Below are 17727 nucleotides of genomic sequence, written 5' to 3' on the forward strand. Positions count from 1 at the left end.
GATGAACTGCCACATAGTTCTCTCTAGGTCGTCCTCAGACGAGCCCTCCATCGTCGTTTCCAGTCATCCCGGTTCTCCATACATCTGGCCAGTTCGTTGGTACTTTGCGCTCCTGCGTCGTTCTTGAGTACATCCACGTATGTTAGTGTTGGACGTCCTCGTGACCGGTGCCCGTGTGTTGGTTCCCACAGCACTAGTTTACTGGCTGGCAGCTCTTGGTGTCTTTGCAATCACAGTTTAGAGGAAAAATAACTAATACATGAGGACTGACTTTACATTTGTTGGATTCAATATAGCTACATGTATCGCTTTTTTATTTCAAATAAGTACATGAGACAAAACACTGATTTAAACCATACACAATCAGACATCAATGTCGCTAACAAACAAACACAAACAAACAAAATAAACAAACAGACCAACAAGAGGCAAAAATATACCGTACAGTTTGCTAATGTTTTTTTTTTTGCAGCATTTCAAGGCCCTTCTTTACAAAAATGCACTGCAAGACTGTAGAGGCGGGGCCAGTCAAACACACACAAAATATATGTTTTTTTTTTCCTCGTTTTTTTTTCTCGTTCTTTTCTCGCATAAAAAATAGCCACTTTGTCGTCATCATCACACAATGGTATGGTTTCAGTTACATACGTTCGTTCTTTCCCTCAGTGGTATCAGTTAGACAAACTGCATAATCCTTTTCTGTATGGGTTAGCTTTTCCTACGGGAGGAAACGATAACAAATGGAGAGAGAGAGAGAGAGAGAGTAGAGAGAGAGAGTAGAGAGAGAGAGAGAGAGAGGTGCAAGGTTTCCTGTGCAGCTTTAAGTTTGAATGCCATATAATTACACTCTGCGTCATGCAGTTAAGTGTCGCACAAACAATAACATCAACAGAGAACATTACACAGCCAATGTAAACTTTACAGGAGGGGGAGGGGGGTGGGGGGGGGGGGTCGTCATAATTCAGAACTTAAAAAGAAAAGAGCAAAAAATACCACATGAAAGCCAGTTCATCATGACACCGTTGAGTGAAAACGTTTGGAAACAACAATACAGAGATTCATAATAATATAAGCACAGCTTACAAAACATGGTAATGATCATAAAACATAATAGACACGAACATTCACAAGTAGAAAAATGTTGGAGCGAGTAAAAAAATTATAATAACCAAAACAAAAGAATCGACTGCATTGATGTACCTTGATGGAAAAAACAACAAAAACAAAACATACAAGGCATTTCATGTAAAGCTATTTGTGTAAATGTAGGTCATTAATTATTCCTCAGTACTTCCAACCTTGTGTTCCCGTGCATGTCCACGACCTTTGTGAGTACTTTGGGATTTATTGCCTCCACCATATCGTAATAACCATCCGCTCATAGCTCATGTTCTGTGTATGCTTTATTTAATACAACTATATCCACCCGTTATCAGAATCAACTAATCAAGACCGTCTTCCTTTGACATAATGTACAGTAAATATATATAGGGCTATAGTATATTAAAGCAAATAGGTCAAGTTTAAGTATCTTCATCCCATACCCATTTGGTTTTACTGATTTAAAGCTCATTATTAAGAGTTCAAGTTGGTAAAAGTACATCGAGAGGAGGACGGTTTGTGGATCGAGGTCTGGCACTGCGGTGTAACTGCAACTTGTCACGTAAACCATAGGTTTTCAACAGGTGGTCCGTGGACCACTGGTGGTCCGTGGAGGTAATGCACGTGGTCCCTGACCATGCATTTAGTAATGTAGGATTTGTTTTATATGTTCTAGTGATGAGTCCATCCATGTAGTAATTTACTGACAAGTTGGCGTTCAAGAAATTCAAACAGAATCTCAAGAAGTTGCACCGGATTGTCTGGTTGAGTCATTATTATTAGGACATTTCACCAGAAACGGTGGGATGTATTGTATACACATGGGATGCATAGCAAGTGTTAACTTACACAAGCACTAATCCTAGCCCATAATCCCCAGTCCGCCACCCAACATAATAACAGTGGTCCCCAGGTTGATTCGAAGTCAGGGTGGTGGTCCCTGGTTCACAATCAGTTGAAAACCCCCGACGTAAACCGTTGTTATGTCGGTGTAACTGCAGCTTGTCGCGTAAAAAACCGTTCCGGAATATTAAGCACCATAAGCACCAAAATGCAAAGGATTATACAATACAATACAGGATGGGTAAACTGATATTATGAACCATCCAGGTATTGGTACCATTTAGTGGTAATACTATAGATTCATATACCCGTCATACAACGACACTAAAAAAACATCCAGCTTTGTCAACGTGAAGCTAGTATCTCTCGTTGTGGGACTATAGCTTACGTTTTTTAGGTTTCAGGTGAAGTCAGACAAAGGGACCTAGCTGTTGGTCTACCACTAATGGGGAACGTGAGCTGGGTTTAGACCGTGGTGAGACAGGTTAGTTTTACCCTACTGATGATGTGTTGTTGCAATAGTAATCCCGCTCGGTACGAGAGGAACCGCAGGTTCAGACATTTGGTGCATGTGCTTGGCTGAGGAGTCGCCCCGTTGGCAACAGGTCCTACTGCTACACAAGAAAATGTGTGGGGAGGGAATAAAGGTGCAGAAAAATAAGCATATTCTGGTGATTTGGTACCAATAGAAGCTCCAGGGGGCGGTTTTGGGGTATATATGCACATGTACGTTATGGTCTTCAATAAATCATAGTCTGAATCTGTCTGGGGAAAAAAAAGCAGGATTTAAAATGTATGAAAACTGCGAAGAAGTCTTGATGTTGATGTTATATAGATATTCCACTGTTACTTTCTTAGCTTACGCATGTTTCATGATAAATGCTTTTATTTGATGTATTCCCATGCTTTTGTTCTTGCTTAATGTAAATCGCTCTGGATTAAGAGCGTCTGCTAAATGCCATATTGTAAATTGTAAATTAAAAAGAAAGACAAGAAAGAGAGCAACTGGAGTGGACTTATAAGCGTGAAATAGGGTATAAGTCTGAAGCTTATAGCTTTTTAAGATTCATGATTTGTGTGTGAGCTTATTGCTCCGGCAGGAAAGAAGACGAGAACATTCCGGCTTCCGTAATTGGCTTTTGGATCGTTTGATCTCTGACCGGGTCTTAATAAAGCATGAAATTGTAGAAGACAGAAGTACACTTTTAGAAATAAACATAATTCCATTTTTTTTTTGGCAAATAACTGCCTTTGATGACTAAAACAAGGACCTTTGCATAAATCTGCTTTAGGACTGTACTACCGTTTGGACTCTGTGTCGGAGTCCATAGCAACAAAAGGAGGAAAATATTGTCCTAGACGTCCTCAAAGGACATGTTTTTACAGTCAACTTTAGTACCTTTGGTGGAGACCATACATAAACAAGCACATATTCCTAGTTATCAATCATTTTCGCATAAGACTTCATAACGATGCTTATTCAACAGAGATAAATATAGTGGTGGGCATATTGTGGAGAAACAAGAGATGAACGTTTAAGTTTGTGCCACTGTTTAAAACTGTCAGGTTGAGGTTCTCACTGTTGCATAATTTGACCACAGGCTGCAGGATACTGGATAAGATTGATTGTTATACAAAAAAAGAGAATTTATGAAAAGTAATACTAGAACTGTAGTAGCATAGAGGTCATTATTATGATACAACTCACCGATAAAACTGAAGTCGCAGTTCAAAAGCATTTGTCACTTTCTTTACTGGTCCACGAGCCATAGTACGCTCTCAGGAAGAACACAAGAAGACATAGTTCCTTTGTCGAAAAAACGAAATCTCCCACTCCTATCCACCCTCCAAGAAGTCACTGTAGTCCTCAGAATCCATTTGAAACCCAGGCTATTCCGTCTTTTTAGAAACGTCCTATTTCACTATCTGCGGTGGCATAATGGCCGTCTTCGGCGTATGGCTGTCTTTTGACGTATCCAAAGTCCCCTCCTTGCCTCCTTTCTTCCTGGGCGGCTTTTTAATGGGCGTCTTCTTTGGCGTGGCGTCCATGACCACCGCCGCGCAGGGGTCCCCTCCTGCCTTCGAGCCGTTCAAGTCCTGCTTCTCCGGGCTCTTCATGGCTTCGGGGACGGCCCCTCCTGCTGGGTCACCACCAACACCGGTGGGGGCCCCTGGGTCACCGGCGGTGACGACGGGGGCCCCAACCATCTTCTGGAGGCTCCCGCTGGTGGGGAGCAGGGGCTTGGTGGCGGCGCCCCCTTGCTGCTGGCCCAGGCTGGTGGAGGGGGTCCTCTTGGCCTTCTGCGGAGGGGTGGGCTTCTCCCGGGTGGCCTTGGGCGTGGAGGACAGGCCGTTGGTCTTCACCAGGCCGTTGCCCTCGTTACGGTTGATGCTCTGGGTCTTCTCCTTGAGCTGAGCGGCCAGCAGGGTGGCGGCCTCCGAGTTCATGATGTGAGGGCCGTGGTGGACCTTGGGGCTCCTGGGAGGCTCCTTAATGGCGGCGTTGGCGGGTAGGGGGGCCTCCTTCGGGGGACTGTTATCCACGACGTCCTTCTTGTCGGGCGAGGAGGAGGAGTGGCTGTGATGGAAGATGCTGATCTTCTTCAGGGCGCTCTGGACCACGCCGTTGATGTGGTCGACGGCGTCCCCAGACCTGCTGCCGCCGCCCCGCGTCGGCTTGTTGTGTCTGTTGGGGGAGCCGTTGGTGGTGCTGGCGTTCTCCTCCTGGTTCCTCTGCCTCTCCTTGGCCTGTCTCTGCCGCTCCTCGCTGCGGGCCGAGCCGTCGCTGGAGCTACGCTTCTTCTCTTTGGGCGCCGCGGCGGCAGCAACGACGGGCTTCAGGACCCCCTGCTGCTGTTCCCCCGGCCCAGGAGACCCCGTAGGAGCGTTCCCATGGATCCATGACACCTTGGGCTTGGTGGACGGGTCGGGCGGGCGCGGTTTGGTCTTTCCTCCCCCCGGGGAGGGAGGCGGCCTGCCGTTGCGTTTGGCCTCTGGGGTGGGGGTCCCGGTGCCGTCCCTAAGACCCCCACCACCCCCACCGCCCCCCCCACCCCCCTCTTCCTCCTTGGACTGCTTGGACAAGCGGGCGATGCGTGCGTACAGCGCCCCGATGGCGGACTCCGAGCCGCTGGTGGAGCCCTCGCTGTCGGAGGACTTGAGCAGAGGCTGCTCCGCGCTGCTGCCCTCTAGAGGCGGCTTGTTGTTGTTGTTCACGCTCATGGTGTCCTTCAGGGACGTGTACTCACCGGCGTCTTCCTCGCTGGCCGCTGACCGCTCTGCTGCTGCCGACCTGCTCCCTGGCGCCCCCGGTGGAGTGGAGGAGGGGCTGCTCTTCGACTCCTTATTGCTCTCGCTCACGGATTCTGTGGAACGTCGACAAGATGCATTCAGGGATTATTCATCCAGTTCAGTATACAAAACGAACAAATTACAAAAAGATATATACAATATTATACTGCCTTCCAGCCAGCGAGAGAGAGAGAGAGAGAGAGAAAGAGAGAGTTGCTGTTATGTTTATGTTTGTTAATTTATTTTCATTGTTACTGTATTGCTTGTTGTTCATTATCGTTGGGATGTTTGTTGACTTTTGTTTTGTTGTATGTACGCTTTGGCAATGTAAAACATATGTATCATGCCAATAAAGCCTTTTGAAATTGAAAATTGAGAGAGAGAGAGGAGAGAGAGAGAGAGATAGAGAGAGAGAGAGAGAGAGAGAGAGCACGGAATGGCCGTGACATTATGTCGTTGACATCATCAGACGTCATCATCGTGATGAAAGGCACCGCTCACTTCACACAGGTGTGATGTTTGAGGGCTAGCGCCCCGTCCTACTGTATGTAGAGCGTTTGTCCACAAACACGTCTCATATTTATTTATACAATAATTTATAATAAAAAGGAGAAATTAGGTCGGAGAAATTGGAAACATTTTGGCCTACGTATATATCCCATTCTGACCTGAGATCAGATTCATACGAGGTTTCCACTGGACAACACACTGGTCTGATGAACCCATTCTGACCTGAGATCAGATTCATACGAGGTTTCCACTGGACAACACACTGGTCTGATGAACCCATTCTGACCTGAGATCAGATTCATACGAGGTTTCCACTGGACAACACACTGGTCTGATGAACCCATTCTGACCTGAGATCAGATTCATACGAGGTTTCCACTGGACAACACACTGGTCTGATGAACCCATTCTGACCTGAGATCAGATTCATACGAGGTTTCCACTGGACAACACACTGGTCTGATGAACCCATTCTGACCTGAGATCAGATTCATACGAGGTTTCCACTGGACAACACACTGGTCTGATGAACCCATTCTGACCTGAGATCAGATTCATACGAGGTTTCCACTGGACAACGCACTGGTCTGATGAACCCATTCTGACCTGAGATCAGATTCATACGAGGTTTCCACTGGACAACACACTGGTCTGATGAACCCATTCTGACCTGAGATCAGATTCATACGAGGTTTCCACTGGACAACACACTGGTCTGATGAACCCATTCTGACCTGAGATCAGATTCTAAAAATGTCAGTCGTTCTTCGATTTTTCAAAAATAGCAGATCTACGAGCTTGTAGATCTGCTGTTTTTCAATAGCTAAAGCATAACATGATGAACACCAAAATGGGTTCCCGTTCAGAATGGGATATAGAATGAATGACATGCCCAAAACAGGAATCGATTGTGACTTTTTTTGATGAATTGAACAATGTGGACCCTGTTGTAAACAAGTGTAATGCTTAATTGGGGTCGTCCACTCACAGTTAACAGTCTCTGTATTGAGTTTGTGCTTGAAATGTACTGTAATTCTACAAACTGTTAATACATATTTCAATCAATCAATCAATCAAAACTTGATTAGTATTATTATATTAAATTGGATTAAATCAATTAGTGCCATTATCACGGACCCCCTTAATTAATATGATAGGTTTTGTGATGTTTGCTGTGATTGTCTTGTTCCAGTGCCCAAAGGAGGGTCAAAGGGCATTCCTCTGCTGGTCCAAATCATTTCAACTGCACTGCAATCTAAAATAAATGTGTGCTTAAAAAGAAAAAAAAAACCTGACTCGGAGGTTTGTTTCCACAGAATGTGGAACGAACACACACACACACACACACACACACACACACACACACACACACACAGAAGGAGTGAGTCATACACTTTGAACTAGCGCCATATGCTGACTTTGACCTTTCCGTTTCCTGTTTGCGCCGCCGCAGCGCATCCACAGAGGCCAATGAGGAGCTGAGGAGAGATGCCCCCCCTCCCCCCTCCCTCCCCCATTAAGGAGCTGAGCCCCCCCCCCCCCCCTCCCCCCCCCCGTTAGGAGCTGAGGAGAGATAAGTACAATAAGTATCTCCTATCTCCTTCCTAATGAGATCTGCAGAGGTGGGGGGTGACTTTTCGTCACAACTTAAACCCCTCATCCCTAAACTAACTTCTTTGCCTTTTTATTTTACTACTACTGAAAAACATTTTTGAATAGTTCCAACTAGCCAATCTACATTGACACGTGTGTGAGCTTGTAGACTGGACATTTTAACTATTTAAAAATGTTTAGCAAAATAGTAAAACAACAAGGCAAAGAAGTTTAGGGGATAGTAAGGGGTTTAGCCGTAAATGGAGCCCACTGTGTTTCAGTGGTTCTAAAACTACTTCATGTCAAGGACTATGTAATTGACCGCAGACCCCCATCTCAAAATATGTCGTTCCAGGGACCCCCCCCCCCCAGAAGCAAAGATTTGAGTTACAGATGTTTTTTTCCCCTGATCTACAAACTCATATAGTGTGGCACCGAGTGCTGCGCTATGAGCTTGTAGATCTGATATTTTTCAATAGCTAAAGTACGTATAACATGACAAAAGGGGTTCCCGTCCTGAATAGGTTAAAGGGTAAGACCACTGTTGTAGAGGTTTGGGTTGCGTAGTTACCTTTTGCCATGATGTAACTCCAAATGTGGGCAAGAAAATCGCTCTATGGCTACGCTCCTTATTGGCAGCTCTCAAGTCACTTCTTTAGTATGTAAACAAACGCAAACACACTGTTGATTCAGACAATATAGCTTTTTTTAACCCACAATAGCAGACCTACAAGCTCTTGTAGGTCTGCAAGAGCTTGTAGGTCTGCTATTTTTTTTTAAATAGCAAATATTTTCTTCTGGAGGGTCCCTGGAACAACATATTTTCATATGGGGGTCCGCCAGCAAAATATTTTCGGGGTCCTTGACATGAAATAGTTTGAGAACCGTGCACTGACTTTTCAGAAAACTGTCAGGAGTTAGAAGGCATTCGTAGAATCGTCCTCAGGTCTAAATGAAAGGGTTAATACAAATGTTAACTTCCTGATGGTGATGTTCTAATATTGTCTGAATCAACTTTGTTTGAGTTTGTTTACGTACTAAAAGAGTGACTTTGAGAGGCCGTTTCTGCTGTTTCACAATGTAAGTAAATGAGGAACATATTTTGAATCATCAATTTCAAAATCACTGGAGCAATTATTATTTCTTTCTTGTAAAGAGATATTTCACTTTCACATTAAATCGACATCAGTCATTATTGTAACCGGGAATGGGCGTTTAAGGAATCGGTCACGGTTCAAATGGAGTTTAAAATTACAAACATGTTTGAAAGGCAATCATCACTAATGCGACTAATCAAATTACTTGATTATACATCTGTGTCAATTTGTTGACAGAAGCAAAGATTTTAGTTATAAACGTTCGCTCTGAAATAATATATATTCAAATATTTGCGCCACATTTCCATGCTTTAAAAAAAAAATAGCAGATCTACAATATCGTAGCGCGGCACAGATGAGCTTGTAGATCTGTTATTTTTCAACAGCTAAAGTATAACATAATGCTTAAAACACCAAAAGGGGTTCCCGCCCAAAATGGGTCAACATCTGACCTCCGGTAACCTCAGAGGTTACTAGATTTAGCCTCAGAGACTAGAAACTTTCAGTAATTACAGTCAAACTAAACGTATTTTAGCAACACAGGCTTGGTATTACTTTCAGTAGCAAATTCAGATTTAAACTCATTGAACTTTAGGCCTATATACCTAAGCTACTTAACCCATTTAGGCCTGACGTCGAAATTTTAAGTTCTAAATCCTGACAGTTTTCTGAAATACCTCATGTTTCTGTATCAGCTGTGCTCAATATTTCATGTCAAAGACCCCACAAATTATATGTAATATGCCTCAGCCCCCCCGCCCCCCCCCCCCCCCGCCCCCCATCTGAAAATATGTTGTTCCAGGGACCCCCCCCCCAGAAGCAAAGATTTGAGTTAAAATGATCACTCTGTAATAATATATATTCAAAGATTTTAGGCACATTGTCACGATTTTTCAAAAATATCTTTCAATAGCTAAAGTATAACATAATGCTTTAAAACACCAAAAGGGGTACCCGCCCAAAACTATTTAGCTTAAGTCTAGTCTTAGCAAACTAAAGAAATAACACCGGCATACAATAAAAGGACCCAAAACATAATTGCCAAGACTCTTCTTCAACAGAGATGGCGAAAAGCAAACATTCTTTGTTCTATATACTTATAGGCCCTACAATTGTACGGTTATACAGAACACTGAAGTCCTTCAACCATAGAAAGCTAAACCTAACCTCAGTAAAACTATATGCCTGCACCGGGAGCCAGTCAGACACATTGTCAGGTCACCAACATGTCCGAACAAACACAACCAATGTCTTGGTCAAGCCTTGGTCTTGTCCGTAGCAATTGTTTTAAATTTAGTTTTAGGCCTCATTCACACCTAAAATAATAATGAATTGCATTTTTTTAATAGCGCTTTTCCAAGTGCTCAAAGCGCTTTACAAACGGTTCCTTCATTCATACGTTGGGAGGTGAAGCGGCGAACAGTCGACGCCAGCGTCCTCACTTCCCACATTCACACATCAACGGTGGCGAGCTCACACCGACCGACTCATTGGAGGCAATGTAGGGGTTCAGTGTCTTGCCCAAGGACACTTCGACATGTGGACAGGAGGAGGAGGAGCCGGGATTTGAACCGCCGACCCAGGGATCATCGGACGACCTGCTCTACCTCCTGAGCCACAGCCTCCCCCAAAAGACAGCTGTCTTGTCCGTGTTTTATTGGCTGTGCTTCAGCCCCTGCCCTTTTACCCGTCTGTAAAACAACTGCCCTTTTACCCGTCTGTAAAACAACTGCCCTTTTACCCGTCTGTAAAACAACTGCCCTTTTACCCGTCTGTAAAACAACTGCCCTTTTACCCGTCTGTAAAACAACTGCCCTTTTACCCGTCTGTAAAACAACTGCCCTTTTACCCTCTCCAGACCACGAATGCAACGTTTACTTTTTACTACATGGTGAAAGAAATGCAAATGCCTCTCCTTTCCTTTCGATGTCATACCGGAAGGCCGCGTTCAGGAGAATTGCTTTTTTTCCCTGAAGTCTCCTGAACTTGAACACAGCATTTTGCGTTGAACGAATTTGTTTAGAAATCCATGTCGTGACCCCGCATCGCCTGCACTAGCTAAAGAGTGCTGGGTTGTGCCCCGAAAATAGCTGATCTACAAGCTGCGACGCGTTGAGAGCTTGTAGATCTGCTATTTTTTGTCCAAAAGTGCCCTCTTTTTTTTTTACCTATATTTTGTATCCCACGATTTTGTAACCCATTTTTCACCCCTCTGTCAATCATCTACTGTGATCCTGGGCTCTACACACCCTCCACCAACCTAGTCCCCACATATGGGGGACAAGGGGAGACCAACCTAGTCCCCATATATGGGGGACAAGGGGAGAGCAACCTAGTCCCCATATATGGGGGACAAGGGGAGAGCAACCTAGTCCCCATATATGGGGGACAAGGGGAGAGCAACCTAGTCCCCATATATGGGGGACAAGGGGAGAGCAACCTAGTCCCCATATATGGGGGACAAGGGGAGACCAACCTAGTCCCCATATATGGGGGACAAGGGGAGAGCAACCTAGTCCCCATATATGGGGGACAAGGGGAGAGCAACCTAGTCCCCATATATGGGGGACAAGGGGAGAGCAACCTAGTCCCCATATATGGGGGACAAGGGGAGAGCAACGGACTTGAACTCATGCTTCCTTCATGCCTGAGTGTCCAAGTTGCTCCTTTACAACCTGACAGGGGGGAGTTTCCCTGGTTGGACGTAGCACGTGTGGATTAAAGGAACACGTTATTCCAACCAGTTCCTTTCCCCTCCATCAGGCGCCCCGGCTCAAAAGTGCCCCCTCTTCACGGGATGTCAGCACCTGCCCCTCTCTGACACTCTCTGCACGTCCCTGCGTGTCGTCGTGTACCTTCGTGGGGCACGCAGTAAACGGGCCCGTCGTCGGCCCCGACCCCGCCGCTCTCAAAGGAGGAGAAGGACTCCTGGGACGACCAGGACGAGGGCGACGGCTGCTCGGCCGCTGACGGGGGCTCGATGAAGCTGCAGTTGAAGGTGGTGTTCTCTGGGTCGTGGTGGTGGTGGGCTACTGGGAGAGAGACACAGAGAGAGACAGAGAGAGAGAGAGAGAGAGACACAGAGAGAGACAGAGAGAGAGAGACAGAGAGAGAGGGGAGAAACACAGGGCAGAAAAAGACGTTTTAATTTGAACGAGTAAAACGCGGGAAGCGAACGCAGATCGTCACCATGACTCAGCCATAACCATATAAGGAGTCCCCAAAGCAGCTATACGTCCAAATATGGAGTGTGTTGCATCAATCACAAACAAATCACTCAGCTCCATATATGGGCACAAAGGGGGGACACACAGACGCACACACACACAGACATGATCTGCTAGGTCTCATAGTAAGTGCTCACTGCTTTCGCAATGAATGAATGAAAGAATAGTTTATTTCAGTCTCATGCAGCAGCAGTGCATGTTGATTTTGACGGCAACATTTTGATTTTAGTTTTTAGTCATAGCCTTTGACGTCAGAGACCAACGTCACTGCACGTACGGCGCGTCAGGACAGTTACAATGAAAAACATGTATTCTATAGTGAGATTTCATGGTTCGCTCGATGGCATCGCTGGCACTGTGTAGATGAGGTGTAAGGGTCCGTTTGGGGCAGACGTAGAATACGCACATCGACAGGCTGGGTGCTGGGCTAAATGTAGATAGGATGGAGCCCGCACACCACAGGTAAAGGTAAGACGTTCTTTATTTAAATGCTGACAACGTTTCGATCTGTTTTGATCTTCATCAGGTGACGTCATGGTCCGTTTGGACCATGGATTATGACAGCTGCAGTTGACTCTCTTTTTGAGTGCTGGTATAAGAAAAGAGTGTAAATTGCTTCGAATGAATTATATATATATATTATTCAGCATTTAATAGCTCAGCATGCAAAGATTATGGCTTACATTTGGTTTGTGTGTGTACACACAAACCACACACACACACACACACACACACACACACTGCCAAAAGCGACAAAAAATATTTGAATATATATTCTTTCAGAAGACTTCTTCTTTTATTTCGACGTCAGGTTTAAACAGGCCTGAGCCTGAGGTCTTTCTGAATCATTCAGACGGCCCTTCCTCCTCCTCCTCCTCCTCCTCCTCCTTCCACTCCCTCCATCTCTGATCCACATTTCCTTCCTTCCCCCTTTCATTTAGAAGTTCTGCTGACCCTACAGTCCCGGGACAGCTGTGGTTTGAGGCCCACTGACCCAGCTGGCATCGCACACACAGCACGCTCCTGGAACCGAGTGGAACTGGGTGTGTGTAAATATAACCCATTCTGACCTGAGATCAGATTCACACGAGGTTTCCACTGGACACACACTGGTCTGATGAACCCATTCTGACCTGAGATCAGATTCTAAAAAATGTCAGTCGTTCTTCGATTTAAAAAAAAATAGCAGACCTACAAGCTCGTATCGCGCCACTCGGTGGCGCGATATGAGCTTGTAGGTCTGCTATTTTTCAATAGCTAAAGCATAACATGATGCTAACACCAAAACGGGTCCCTGGTCAGAATGGGTTAAACGCTACAGGAACCACATCAGATGTGTGTGTTTATCACACATAATACGGTACCAGGCCCGTCCGGTTGTTTAGTCCAGATAGAAGGAGGAATCCCCTCGACTGACTGTGTAGCAGAACTGCACGCAGGTTCAATTCCTTGCCGTTAGGTTCTCAGGGATAAGCGGTTTATCACCAGCGTACATTATTATTAACCCATTTTGGACTGAGGTCAATAAAAAAAAAGGCTTCTATTCTGGATAATAGACACTTATCAATTTACCATTTCCGCCAAAGCTTGAAATTGAAATTGTGCCAGGACAAAAAGTCACGTCTGGTCGGGAGCCGTCGTACGCTTTTTGTCCTCGGCTGTTTTTCTGTCGCACACAAGCGGAGCAGCGTTGTCTGAACTGCTGACATGCTGTCACAGGCATCTAAACATAATGTTTTCACTCCTAAAATGTATTAAACTAATACATGTGAAAAAAAAAGTGTGCAAGCTTATTAAAACCGCGCAATTAAAAACAATGCTTAAGCCATTTTAACAGTGTTTTGCATGAGCGCATACCGGTATATGCGCTCATGCAGCTTTAGCTTTTCTTTTCGTAGATAAGTAAGCCTGGGACCGAGGCTATGCAGCTATAGTCAAGTCTACCAACCAACGGCAACTGCAATCTACAGCCATGTCTCGTCCTTTTAATTAAGGATAAACCTGACGTGCTCGAATGCCACTAAATGTGACATGCCGACAGTGCCGAGCCTCCGAGGCAGCGCATCTTTTTCTTTTTTTTTGTCATATGGAAAATCACGGGGTGCCAACTTAATTCACGGACCTCCACCACTACAGCCTACCACCATGAGTACCACATAAGGTTTAGGCTGTGGGGCATGCAAAAAAAAGGATAAAACCATATGCTCACAACACGCTTGTGAGCTTGTAGATCTGCTATTCTCGCTGTTCGTCGCACAACGAAGTGCATGAAGCTTAATTTACGTCGTTGAGGAACCGATAAGAGATTTGTTTTATAGATTTTACTGTTCCCACATAACCTCGTTTCATTTAGAGATTCATCATAGTCGACTTCTAAAAGCACCATTAAACCATTTTGGGCGGGAACCTCTTTTGGCGTTTTAAGCACTTATGTTATATACTTTAGCTATTGAAAAATAGCAGATCTACAAGCTCGTGGCGCGCCACCGGGTGGCGCGCTACGAGCTTGTAGGTCTGCTATTTTTGAAAAATCGTGAAGATGTGGCGCAAATCTTGGAATATTTGTTCTTTCAGAGCAAACGTGTTTAATTCAAATCTTTGCTTCTGAGAGGGGGGGGGTCCCTGGAACTACATATTTTCAGATGGGGGTCGGCGGCCAATTACAGATAATTCTTGGGGTTCTTCTTGACATGAAATAGTTTGAGAACCACTGACACACATATAGAAACATGGGGTTTTTCGAGAAAACCGTCAGGATTTAGAAAACATATTTGTAGAATTGTCCTCGGGTCGAAATGGGTTATAAAACATGCAGCTGTGTTTACGTTGCATCTCTTACGTCTTGACATCCAGAGTTATCGTCACTTTGAATCACGGCGTTATTCAAATCCTAACAGATCTGCTTACGTTCTGGGGCCGCGGGGCGAGACCGAGGCGACCCTGTTCCCCCAGATCTGCTTACGTTCTGGGGCCGCGGGGCGAGACCGAGGCGACCCTGTTCCCCCAGATCTGCTTACGTTCTGGGGCCGCGGGGCGAGACCGAGGCGACCCTGTTCCCCCAGATCTGCTTACGTTCTGGGGCCGCGGGGCGAGACCGAGGCGACCCTGTTCCCCCAGATCTGCTTACGTTCTGGGGCCGCGGGGCGAGACCGAGGCGACCCTGTTCCCCCAGATCTGCTTACGTTCTGGGGCCGCGGGGCGAGACCGAGGCGACCCTGTTCCCCCAGATCTGCTTACGTTCTGGGGCCGCGGGGCGAGACCGAGGCGACCCTGTTCCCCCAGATCTGCTTACGTTCTGGGGCCGCGGGGCGAGACCGAGGCGACCCTGTTCCCCCAGATCTGCTTACGTTCTGGGGCTGCGGGTTCGAGACCGAGGTGACCCTGTTCCCCCAGATCTGCTTACGTTCTGGGGCTGCGGGTTCGAGACCGAGGTGACCCTGTTCCCCCAGATCTGCTTACGTTCTGGGGCCGCGGGGCGAGACCGAGGCGACCCTGTTCCCCCAGATCTGCTTACGTTCTGGGGCCGCGGGGCGAGACCGAGGCGACCCTGTTCCCCCGCATGCGCTCACTCGGTCAGCCCCATAAACGAAGGGATTAACAGCCTGTGCTAAGTGTGTAATGACATGTATATACAGTACAGAACAGTTTTTATCAGCGTGGACTCCATTATTATGGATCTCAGGCTTCGTGTTATAGCCAGCACTACGTCGTGTTACGAAGCCAGCGCTCTGTATATGACTCCACATTTGGGCAAAGCTTAACTGCATAAAGTTAACCCATTTAGGCCGGACTTCAAAATTAAAAAAGAATTGTCTTGTCTAAATCCTCCAGTTTTCTGAAGTATACCCATGTTTCAGTGGTGCTCAATATTTCATATCAAGGACCCCAAAAAGTATATGTAATTGGCCTCCGACCCCCATCTGAAAATGTGTAGTTCCAGGGACCCCTCAGAAGGAAAGATTTGAGTTAAAAACGTTCGCTCTGAAAAAAATATATATTCCAAATTTGTGCCACATTTTCACGATTTTTCAAAAATAACAGACCTACAAGCTCATAGTGCGCCACTCGGTGGCGCGCTATGAGCGCCACCGATACACGCAGCGTGCAGCCTATACACGCTATTTTACCGGTAGCGGTCCATTGAAAAACAATTAAAATGTATTTATTTAAAGACCTTCGTCTTGGCGTCGTACGAAGCCAACTCTTGAGCCAAATCATGACAAACAATATTTTGGACCAAACAAATAATTACAAAGAAGAAAAACAACAAACAAAGTGTTGTAACCTTTGTGCCGTTTTCTAATTATTTGTTCAGCCCGAAAGATTGTGTTTCTTGTCATGATTGTGTTTGTTGGCTTTGTCCCCGGCGTAAACATCTCTAAATAAATACTTTCTGAAATGTCTATGAGGAAAATGAACAGGGGGGGGGGGGGCGGAACTGCGACACTCTATAGAAGTCACCATTAGAGATAGCTTTGAGATAGATATGCTGGGTCATCAGGTATAAGTTCAACCAAATATCTTTTTCACTGTCAGTGCCAACATGGTCACTCATTCATTGTGTTTTGATGAAGCTGAAAAGCTCTCAATTCACAACTCACAAGGGATCAGCTATCAACACAAGACCATCTAAACACTGCAGGATTGCACGGCGACTTATGGCTGAAGGGAGGAGGGCTCTGCCTGTGTAGGGCTTTAAGACATTCAGACCCAACGTAAAAATGTAAAAATAAATATTCTAAATGCTGACAGTTTTCTGAAAAACCTCTGTTTCCATGTCAGTGGTACTCAAAGATTTTCATGTCAAGGACCCCCAAAAATATATGTAATTGGCCGCCGACCCCCATCTGAAAATATGTTGTTCCAGGGACCCCTCAGAAGCAAAGACTTGAGTTAAAAGTGTACGCTCTGAAAGAATATATATTCAAAGATTTGTGCTGCATTTTCAAGTTTCTGTAAAAATAGCAGACCTACAAGCTCATAGCGCGGCACTCGGTGCCGCGCTATGAGCTTGTAGATCTGCTATTTTTCAACAGCTTAAAGCATAACATAATGAAACACCAAAAGGGGTCTTCCAGCCCAGAATGGGTTAAGAGTTGATAACATCAACACAGCTGCGACCGGCGTGAAAAATGAGCAATATAAACGATGTACGCATTGAGAGAGTTTCGATATGCTGGCACCGTGTGTGGGGACATTCCAACAGAAACGGAGGTTATTTAAGGATATCCTGCACTCTTAAATGCCACAGTATAAGCAACAGTAAAGCACTGACAATTAACCCATTCTGAACGGGAACCCCTTTTGGTGATTTAAACATTATGTTATACTTTAGCTATTGAAAAATAGCAGATGTACAAGCTCATAGCGCACGAGCTTGTAGGTCTGCTATTTTTGAAAAATCGTGAAAATGTGCCTCAAATCTTTGAATATATATTATTACAGAGTGTACATTTTAACTAAAATCTTTGCTTCTGGGGAGGTCCCTGGAACTACATATTTTCAGATGGGGGGGGGCAGAGGCATATTATAAGTTTTGAGGTCCTTGACATGAAATATTGAGCACCACTGATACAGAAACATAAGGATTTTCAGAAAACTGTCAGGATTTAGAAGCCTCTCAGCCTTTTTTTTTAATTTCGACGTCAGGCCTAAATCGGTTAACTCTGTATAACTGTAGTGACCACATGAGTTACACTGCCAACTACATAAGAGTTATCAGAATAGTTGTAATTGTAGTGTAGATGTGTAGAATAGAAACAGACCGTTGTCAAATTGAGGACAGTCAAACATACATTTGTTTTCCTTATACGAGGACAAACCATTACTCTAGAAAAAGGTAAAGACAATGTAGGCTATTGTAGATTATGGTTTGAGAAACAGCTGCTGTAGATAATGTGTAATGGATGGGTGTTTCTTTGTGTGCACTCTTGTCACTGGGAAAAATAAATGGTCTACAAGGAAGACAAATCGGGCACCAAGGACTAGAAGAGCAGCTATAAGCCCTGCATGTCTCTATGGGAGGACCTTCACTTAAACCAAGGACTAGAAGAGCAGCTATAAGC

General features: G+C 45.2%; 1 protein-coding gene across 2 annotated transcripts in view; it reads right to left on the minus strand.

The window, feature by feature from the left end:
- Positions 1–293: 293 nt before the first annotated feature.
- Positions 294–17727, minus strand: part of scarf2 (scavenger receptor class F, member 2) — a 59172-nt gene continuing 41738 nt past the window's right edge. Inside the window, exons 11-12 of one of the 2 annotated variants that reach the window (XM_080794430.1) lie at positions 11291–11464; positions 294–5309 (exon numbers count right to left, since the gene is read on the minus strand). In XM_080794430.1, the coding sequence (XP_080650556.1) occupies positions 3859–5309; positions 11291–11464 (1625 nt within the window). In that variant the 3' untranslated portion in view covers positions 294–3858. Of the gene's footprint in view, positions 5310–11290; positions 11468–17727 lie in introns of both variants that reach the window. The other variant, XM_080794429.1, reaches the window with a different exon arrangement.

This window comes from Protomyctophum bolini (assembly GCF_963924005.1).
Source record: "Protomyctophum bolini genome assembly, chromosome: 22".
NCBI classification, from domain to species: domain Eukaryota; kingdom Metazoa; phylum Chordata; class Actinopteri; order Myctophiformes; family Myctophidae; genus Protomyctophum; species Protomyctophum bolini.